At 41.5% G+C, this 10,550-nt stretch overlaps 1 protein-coding gene across 1 annotated transcript; it reads right to left on the minus strand.

The window, feature by feature from the left end:
* Positions 1-8,972: 8,972 nt before the first annotated feature.
* Positions 8,973-9,757, minus strand: LOC145051088 (uncharacterized). The gene is made up of 2 exons (XM_078999231.1): positions 9,658-9,757; positions 8,973-9,439 (listed from the first exon to the last, which is right to left on the minus strand). The coding sequence occupies exons 1-2, from the start codon at positions 9,755-9,757 to the stop codon at positions 8,973-8,975; spliced, it is 567 nt and encodes a 188-aa protein (XP_078855357.1).
* Positions 9,758-10,550: the final 793 nt, after the last annotated feature.

The raw sequence follows: 10,550 nt of genomic DNA on the forward strand, positions 1-10,550 counted from the left end.
TTTTTGAGGGATCCACATGTATCCCTTTCTCGCTAACCACTTGGCCAAGGAATCCCACTTCTCAGAGCCAAAATTCACACTTTGAAAATTTAACATAAAGCTTCTCAGTTCTTAGAGTCCCTAATACTAGTCGCAGATGTTGGTTGTGCTCTTCTTTGCTTCGCGGATAGACCAAGATATCGTCGATGAATACGATCACAATTTTTTCTAAGAAGGGTCGCACACTCGATTCTTCAGATCCATGAACACCGCATACGCGTTTGTTAGTCCAAAGGGCATCACCACAAATTCGTAATGGCCGTAGCGTGTTCTGAAAGTTGTCTTAGGAATATCATCCTCTTGAACTCGCAGTTGATGGTAACCCGACCTCAAGTCGATTTTTGAAAATTAACTCGCTCCTTGCAGTTGGTCGAAGAGGTCGTCGATTCGGGGTAGGGGATATCGATTCTTGATGGTAAGTTTGTTTAACTCCCGATAATCGATGCACATGAGAAAGGATCCATCCTTCTTTTTCACAAATAGGACTGGTGCTCCCCAGGGTGAAAAGCTCGGTCTGATGAACCTCTTGCTTAATAGTTCGTTCAATTGACTAGACAACTCTTGCATTTCTGCCGGTGCGAGGCGATATGGAGCTTTGGCTACGGGGGTAGCTTCGGGAACCAAGTCGATTCAGAATTCGACTTGTCATGCGAGTGGTACACCTGGCAGGTCTTCTGGGAATACTTCGGGAAAGTTGCACACTTCTGGAATGTCTTTGATATCCCTCACCCCTTGTTTCTTATCTACGACGTGGGCTAAGAATTTGTGGTATTCCTTTCGGAGGTACTTTTGATCCTTGAGGCAAGAAATGATTTGTAGAGTTGTACTGGGTTTATCGTCGTAGACGAGAAGGGTTTCGCCATTTGGCAAATTAAGGCACACGGCCCTTTCGTAACATAAAATGTCGCCACAATTTGAACTTAACCAGTCTATACCAATGATGATGTTGAAAATTTTTATCGTGACCGGCATTAGATCGATTTTGAACGAATGGTTGTCTAGAGTGAGGGTACACCCTATGTAAATATCATTAGTGCGCTCAATCTTTCCGTTTGCCATTTCTACTACGTATGAATCTTTTAATGACTGGGGATTTTGTTTAAGTAAATGTTTGAATTGGTGGCTCATGAAACTCCTTTCTGCCCCACAATCGAAAAGTACGCATGCATAAGAGTTATTGAGGAGGAACGTACCGGTAACCACCGTGGGGTCCTTGACTGCTTCTCCATGCCCTAAAGCTAGGACTCTTCCTGCACCCCCAACATTGGTGTTTCGTGATTTTGGGCAGTTTCTTTTGAAGTGCCCTGCCTCTCCACAGTCGTAACAGGTTTGGCTTCTTCGGGTGTTGTCGGACGGGGCGGCTTGAGTGACGGATTGGGTTGTCATTTTACAGAATCGAGCAGTGTGCCCCTTCTTGTTGCAATTACTGCAGTGCATTTCCCGACAAGCACCGGTGTGGTGGAAGTTGCACTTGTTGCACTTGGGAAGAGTTCCAGCGTATTGCTTCCGTGGGGCCGGAGTGGAGGGAGTAGTGGCAGCATGGATGACAGCAGTTTGCTGTCTCTTAGCGGGATCTTGCGCCGGTTGGTTATTTTTATTGTTCCAGAACTTCCTCTTGTTGTTCCCTCCTTTTGCTTGATCGGAGGTGGTTGGCATCGTGACATGGCTGGACTGATGATCAATGAGTTGCTGTGCCAACTCCTTAGCACTGTCAAAAGTGGTTGGACTCGAGGCCATCACGCTATCTTAAATTTGGGATGATAGACCCTAGAGATATCGTTCCACCTTCTTGCTTTCCGGTGTAACCATCGCCGGACAGAGGAGAGCTAGATCATTGAATCGGGCGGTGTAAGCTGCAAGGTCAGAGCCCGTCATCTTGAGATTCCACAGTTCCTGTTCTAATTTTTGCACCTCACCTCTTGGGCAATATTCCTTAAGCATCATTGTTTTCAAGTCTTCCCAACGTAACAAATTAGCCACGGAGAGTGTCAGCGATTTTACGTGGCCGTTCCACCAAGTGAGGGCCCTGCCAGAGAAAGTGCAAGCTGCGAATTTGACTTTGTCTGTTTTGGGGCATGCACAGATCTTGAAGACGGATTCAGTCTTCTCGAACCACTACATCAAAGTGATGAGGCCCCCGCTTCCATTGAAAGAATCGGGTTTGCCATTTGTGAAGTCTTTATAGGATCATTCTCTCGAACGCCCTTGGCTATCCCCTTGAGTAGACATGTTAATACCGATCCCTGTCCTCCTGGCACCGTCAGTGCTGATTTGGGACATAGCAGCTGCCACTGCGGCTATAACCGCAGCCTGAAACATAACAGGATCATACTGGGGAGGCGGTGAGGGTGAATTTGTTTGCGTTCTCTCAGTGCGTCTAGCAGATCTACAAGGTGGCATTTTTTCTGTCATAGAATTTCAAAGATGAAATGGGTATAAGTCTTTCAGTAATGGATATAAGTCGAGTGTCATGAAATCAGTTCATTAGTTTTTTTAAGTATAGTATTTCCCGACTTCCATATGTTTGCAACAAATTCATAGTAGAAATCTATATAAATAAACTTATGAATTCAGTAGTGAGATCTAGTGCCAAACATCCAATGAAATAAAATGCATGCCAAATTCATTGATAAACTTTTAGTACATATTGTTTTGGGGAAAATTTGACCTCATATGGTGTCACACCCCCAAACCAAGGATGGTGGAAACGTCCGGGTGTGAAGGACTTCATATAGAGTATCACAACAATGAGTATAATAGTGCTCAAAGTAATTACAACCATCATAAATATAATTGAAAAAGTCACACCAAAGTATATGTTTACATGATTCGAATCAATTACGTTATGATACAAAATGAACTATTTGACGATTTATCGTCCCATCCTCAAAACGTTGTTGATTTCCTGTTTTCACTGAATTCCTGAGAATACAAGTAATTTTAAAAAAAGTGTCAACACAAAGGTTGGTGAGTTCATAAGCTTTTGACAGTAAGAGTTTGAAGATCGATCTTTGTAAAGAGATGTATGTTACCAAGAAAAATCCAATATTTTCCTTATAAAAATTATGTGGTTCTAAATGCCAGGTCCGAAAATGAACAAGTATTTTTCATACTTAAGGTTATAAATGTGGTTTTAAATTGGCGTAAAACCCTTTCTGATTTGAGAAAAATCCCGAAATGAATGATGTGTTGTCTTAAATACCAAGACTGAAAATATACCATACTATCTGTAGTTATTGATATAAAAAGTGATTTTAAATCGACATAAAACCCCTTTTGTTTTATAAAAATCCCGTAAACTTTATGTATTGTTCGCTCCTTATGTGAGTCGCTATAACCGTACTATGACTAGAGGTAACCTGCACAACGTCTTTTAGACGCCCTGATCCTATGACTCTTGTCACCTGCAGACCTGCCGGTCCGGCTATAGCTAGCAGCGAGGTGTGGGATGTCAACCCCAATATAGATCTATACACAATTATCACACTCTCCCTGCAAGATATTTTGGTTATAACTTACAAGAATTTGGATCCCGTACTCGGACGTACGGGGAGAGAAAGTCTCACAATATGAGTTAACAAGTTTACGTGTAGTGTGCGTAAGTGTAGAACCTTTTTGTATGAATGTACCCTTTTTGTACAAGTGTGTTATGTGAAGAATCATAAACTATACCTATTATAGTTTATCCAAAACGTTTGTAATGTATAAGAACTCTTTTATGAAAATGCATTAGTGTTATGAATCAAAAAACTATGCTTATTATAGCTTAATATACGTGTTCTAAATGAATGAATAATCTTATCATGAATGACTAAGTTTCAGTTTATGATGATAAACTAACAAGGAAACACATTCAATATTTAGAACTCATTGTTATACACTTTGCTCAACATAATACAAAGTCTTATGAAATTTATATGTCGTTAACTAAATTTAGCCTTTCTGCGCTGTTTTAGAAAAGTCATAGAAAAATCATGCGAAGTCGAAAAATTAAATCCGTAAATTCTGAGAGTTCCCAAAATGTGTGTAGTTTACTCATAATTTTTATCATGATTTTTAATGACCTCCAACTTGGGTGAAAAAGTCCATAATCACAGACTGGTCCGGATTGGTGTTTGATATGATAGGAAGTGTTGTAAAAATCACCATAAATTGTAGAAAAATCGTATGGAGATGTGCAAGTAGTCATTTTAAAGCTAAGAACTGGAACTACTTACAATTAAAACAGTTTTGAAAACAAAAATGTTTAAGTTGTCCAAAACAGTCCGTGAATGGAGTTGAACTTTTCTGATGAAGGGTGTTAGAAAAATTTAGTTATGTTCTTGGTGTTTTAACTTGTATTCCCCTCCTAAAAACTTGATAAAACATGAAAATGTAGGGGTATGAACTCACCTTGATTAGTTTCGGTAGATGAGTGTTGGAGAAGAGAAGTGTCCAACTCAAGAACACTTGAAGAATCACTTGAAGATTCGAAGATCTAACAAGAATGTGATGATGTTTGTGTAAGCAGCCTATGGTTTTGAGTAGAATGAAGAGAAATAATCACAAGGAGGGTGAATTATACTTACCAAGAATGTGAGAAAGCTTGATACTCATCCTTGAATCTCGAATTTTGATGGAGAAAGTTTGAGAGAAAAGTGGAGTTGGACCCTTGGCGAAATGAGAGCAAATGAGAGAAGTGAGGAGAGAGAATGGTTTGTTCCAGCTCTAAAACGTGGGAAAGGGTGATAATTGAGTGGAAAGGACATTGAAATGACCTAGGTAAGGTGGGGAGGTGTGGTTGGTCATAGAGTGGGTGTGGGAGTGGTTGCTTGTGTCATAAGGTAAAGCTAAGTCAACACTCCACCTCTTTGTACTTTACCCACTAGATTTTATTATTAAATAAATATTTTCATGAAAATATGACTAAATTATGAATATTTAGGGTTCATTATGTTAAAATATGATTTTGGGTGAAAATCCCGCGTTAAAATAATTAAAAACGGGTCTTAAACGCAAAACTAGACGAAAACCGGGAGAAGAAGCACTTCCAGCGAGACCTCTCGGTCCTAGGCCGAGGTTCGGTCCTTGCTGGTGCTGAGTCCGAAATGAGGCGAGACAGAAGGAAGCGAGAGGGGAGGCTCGGGTTCGGTTCGCATGCAGGGTTCGGGTTCGGTTCGCATGGAGGGTTCGCTTCTGACCTTCGCTTCTGATGCCTTCGGTTCGCAGGTTTCGGTCCTAGAAGTAAGAAGCGAAATGGACCGAATGAACAGTAGCTTCGGGTTCGGCTCAGGAGGGTTCGGTCCCTAAGAGGACTTTTGGCCCTGAGAGGGGTTTCGGGTCCTTAAGAGGGGTTTCGAGTCCTTAAGCCTATTTTACTCGTTTTTACTCCGTTTCAAGCCGTTTTTGACCCGGTTAAGGGTCGGATTGACCCGAATGACTTCAAAAAGTTACGGAAACTTTTGAGAGAGATTTGGGAGAGATTTCACATTCTTGGAGAGATTTCTCATACAAAGAGATATTTGAGAGAGATTTCACATACTTGGAGAGATTTGGGAGAGATTTGACATTCTTGGAGAGATTTCTCATACAAAGAGATATTTGAGAGAGATTTCACATACTTGGAGAGATTTGGGAGAGATTTGACATAGAGAGAGATAGAGTGAAAACGATTGAGAGAGGTTTCGTGTGTGGCAAATGCGAGTGTCCGGATTCGCATTGCAAGGTCCGTAAACCCTGTTAAGCCTTGTTTAAGGATCTTACACACTTCCGATGGGTATGCAACATTGTTTTATCGGTTTGGCTCGCCACGTACCACAGTTTTAGGTTAAGGAGATCTAGATGTACGTACTTTTCGACTTATGATCTTTCATTAGAATAGCGAGTTGTTTAGGAATTACATAATGTAAACTCTAGAACCCACGGGCAAATTGAGTCGAACGGTTTGACTTGTTGACTTCACTTGACTTTGACTTGACCGAAAATTGACGGTTGTCACATATGGGTCCACATTACATCAATGTAAAGGATAATTTTTGGCAGCATAAAAGCCCTTTGACTAGTGTAATCACTTAATCGCGAGGGTCAACCTATTCATAAGAGTAGCACCAACGCATACTCGAAATCCTAGTTTTAAAACAAAACATGAGCAGTGTAAGCACTACTTGCGGCAGGTGGAATCTGGTCCATGGTGGCCCTGAGATGGGGTCGAGGCTCCCTGAAGTTCCGCAATCCAGCGTTCGGCCGCGATCACTCTCTCCTCGAGAGCTGCGTGCCTCACCTGGCACTCCCTTACCTCCGCTCGAGCGACAACAAGGTCCTCGATAAGTTGGTCCACTGGTTAGAAGTCCCTTTCCAACTCCCTGGTGCGTGCATCGGTGGATTCCGTAACAACGTTGAGATTCCGAACTTGATCTCCCATTTTCCTACTCTGGTTCCCCAAATTCGTGATATGATGGACCATGACTGGGAGGGCTCTGTCAGCCGGTCCCCCGTGGCTGAGGTCGTAGTAACCCGTTGGTTGCCATATGGTAATCATTGGCGTTGTTGTCGGCTCCACCTTTCAATCACTGTTTCCTAACGGGGCCCAGGCTCGTTGTAGCCGAAACGGTTCGCAGGCACCCTGGCGATGTAAGGAGGGTTGAATACTTCCTCCTATGGTTCCTCTTCTTCTTCTTCCTCTTCAGATTCTTCTTCTTCGTCCTCCATTTCATCTTCCTCCTCGGGTTCTTCTTCTTCGTCAATCTCCTCAGGGTCCTCCTGAGGATCCTCCTTGATCATTTCCTCGGGTTCTGCCTCGAGCCATCTAGTGTTTCCCTCAGTAGGGAAGTAAGGGTCTCCAGGTAGATGAAATCCGGCCATGTCGTCTGTGCGAGAATTGGGGTGTAAGAAGCATGTAACGGATAATAATAATAATATTGCGCTATAGCAACATAAAATACTCCTATAATATTTTAAGTGTTTAGATTTGGTTTTTAGATCATTCTTTGTAGATTGAAGTTAGGTCGTTAGATTTGTTGCCCATTACGACTATCCCTCAGTATGTGTAAGTCACTTCTCGGACGGATATAGTTGATCAGGCTATATCCTTTCCAGAAGGACCCGTTTATTTATTAAATAAATAAATAAAGAAATGAAGGACTCGTAGCCCTAAAATAAATAATTATGTATAAAAGGATGGTCTCGAAGAGCTAATCGTCACCATTTTAGAAGTCAAGGGTTAAAAGAGTAAGTTCCGGAGCCAATTCCTAAGTATTAATGAGGGCGGGGACTAAATATTAACTTCTGGGACTTTATTTGAAAGGATTTTAGAGGCTTAGGGGTTGTACTGTATAGTAGGGGTTTTATTTTGTAAGGAATTATGAAAGGGAGGGCTAAAATGTAAGTTTTGGATTTCATTTGAAAGAGAATTGGAGGGCAGGGTTTAAAAGGTAAATGTGGGATTTATTTTGTAATGATTTCTGGATGGAGGGGCTGAAGTTGGAATTATGAAAAGAAGTTATGGGGATCGGGGTATATAAACCCGTCACCCCCGGTAACCCTAAGCCTAATGGGTTTTCTCTAGCCGCCACCATGGAGCACCAGCCGCCGCATCTGCTTTCCTCCTCGCCACCGTTGAAGCCCTATCGCCACCGTTACTTCCGGCTGACGACGAGGACGAGAGTCGCCAAGTGAAGACCTCCGTGGTTGCTCCGGTGTGGTAGAGGTCGAGGACCAGCCTTACGACGTCTCTCAGCCGGGTGTATCATCGCCGTGTTACTGTTTCATTCCACCAGCCACCATGAGGAACCTCCAGCCGCCCCCCCCCCCCTTCGCACACGATTCATCTGCCGGCGACGAACAAAGAACCACCGAGGACGACTTTCGGGTGGCGTTTCTCCTGCTCCGCCTTTAGCCCACGTCGCCGACGTCGCTAGGGTTGTTGCTCCGCCGCTGCTTCGTCAACCTGTTGTTGTTGGACTCGATGTGGCGGTTAACCGCGGCTGTCACCGCCACCTTCGGTTTCGTTACTACTCCCTTGCCGACGACAATAAGGACGCTGTCACCTCCCTCGTTTCCTGTTGCATTGTTGCAGATCCGTCGCCGCTGCCACTCTGTTAAAGAGCTAGATTCGCCGCCTGCCACCATGAAATGGTGCCTGAGTTTGAGGACTCGTGAAGTTGAAGTGTTTTTGGGTGTGTTTCTATTATTAGAGTGATGTTATTTAGCCGGAACTCTCGAGAACAGCCACCACCACCACCGTGAGGTGGTGGCTGCTGCCATGTGCCGCCTGTGTGTGTTTATTTCCGTTTAGCGTGCTTATTTCTTGGGTTGTAATTGTAAATTGGAAATGAAATAATAAAATAAATTAGAAACCACCACCTTAGGGTGGTGGCTGCCGCCACCGACCGCCGTGTCAGGTGGCGGTGCGCTTTGCCTCTTGTGATAGATTCGTTTGGGGTGCTAAGAAACCCTAATGGGCCCAATGAGGCTTAGTGGGCTTAATGAACCCTAATGGGTCCAATGATGCTTAATGGACCCAAAAGCCCAAACATGTGACTAATGGGTGTAATAAACCCTAATTGGCCTAAGGAAAACCCTAATGGGCTTAAGGACTTGGTTTTTGGGCCTATTGGGCTAAGATTGAATTAGAAAACCCTAATGCCAATGAAACCGTAACTTAGGGGTTGTTTGATAGTTGATGACTAGGTTAGAAGCTGACTGGGTTAGAAATGCTGACTGAGTTCATATCTGACTGAGTTTATGCTGTTTGATTATTTATCTGAATGGTTGTGTTGAATGAAAAAATGACCATATTACCCTTGTGTCGTCTCTTATGCTGGATAAAAAAAATTATAAAACCACAAATTAACATATAAAATCCAAATTAAACATACATCAATTAAAATCCAAATACAAAGTGTAATACAAAATCCAAATACAAATTGTCATACATAATAAAAAAAGTACACCGTTTAACGTGAACCATTTGAAAGTAACTGATTAGCAATCTGGTCACGCAAATTAGTCATATAGTTAACGGCTTCGGAACCCCATTCTATGCCTTCTATGTTTTGACCCTCATTTCCTCCACCACCCACATTATGAGTAACCATAGTGTTTTGTTCAAAGTTTGTAAATAATTCATCTTCAATATCGTATTTCCTTATAAAATTATGGACCGCAACACAAGAAATGACTATGTCTCTTTGCACTGGAAAAGGATAAGGAGCCATTTGTTTTAAAATTGGAAATCTCGCCTTCAATACACCATAAGCACGTTCAATGTAATTTCTAAATTGTGCATGAGCATGATTGAACATTTCTTCCTTAGTCAAATCTCTGTTTCTTCGAAAATCGGCTAACCAATACCTAGTATTGCGGTAGGGAGCCATAAATCCACGGGTGTTGGTGTATGCGGCATCACAAAGGTAATATTTATCTGTAGATGTATGACAAATTTATCATATAAACAATATAGATAATAAAACATATAGTAAAGTTACAAACCTGGTGGAGGGAATGGAAACCCGGAAGTTGGGTTAAATGCAACTTCTTTCAAAACTTTAGAATCATGTGGTATGCCCTCCCATCCAGCCCATACAAAGGTGAATATCATATCAAAATTACAAATTCCAATTACATTTTGATAACATTCACCTTTTCCTCTTCCCCTATAACGAGTTTGTTGATCAACAGGCACAACTGCATGTACAAGTGTTCCATCTAGTGCACTTATTGCTCCGAGAAATATCTGCATTAGCCGTCTATGTCGTTCTGAGGTATTTCTTGTTGAATTAGACGAGGTTGGTACTATAATTTCTCATGCAAAACACATCATTGCACGTAAGACCTCATGAAAACATTGATGAATCGTTTGTGTGGAGTGATGAAATCTTTCTTTAACGGCTCGAAAACGTTCATTATGTCCTATAACATGTAAAAACATAGCCATCTTCTCTTCAACGCTTATCGTCCTACTAGATTGCAACCAATTTCTTTGTGTAAAGTGATTGCATAATAGTACAAATGCATCTTGTGAAAGACGTATCATATCGTAACATTGTATAGGACATCCGTGTATCAAATCTTGCGTATACACATATCCCTTTGCTACCTGTTCGCTAGCTCTTATTCTTTTAATTATTCTTTGCCTTTGTCGGACCAACATCAACCAATGCCATGAGAATATAAGAAAATATAAAAAGTCACCTTCTTTATCCATGTGTCCTGTTAGATGTCAAATACAAATTACATTTTAATCAATAACATAACAATCAATAACATAACAATCCATAACATAGCAAACTGTAACATGTAAATACGAAAAACATAACATTCCATAACATATAAATTCATATAACATAATCACACCTAAGAAAAACAATCCATAACATAACTAAACCATGGAATACTAATGTCTAACAATGGACCATAACATACTAAAGTCAAACAATGAACCATAACATACTAAAGTCAAACGTAACATGTAAATACTAAAGTCAACCGACTAATCCAAAATTTTTTCCCGCATTTTTTACCCACGACTCACA

This window comes from Lactuca serriola, chromosome 5 (assembly GCF_051521515.1).
Source record: "Lactuca serriola cultivar US96UC23 chromosome 5, Lser_US96UC23_V15, whole genome shotgun sequence".
Taxonomy (NCBI): domain Eukaryota; kingdom Viridiplantae; phylum Streptophyta; class Magnoliopsida; order Asterales; family Asteraceae; genus Lactuca; species Lactuca serriola.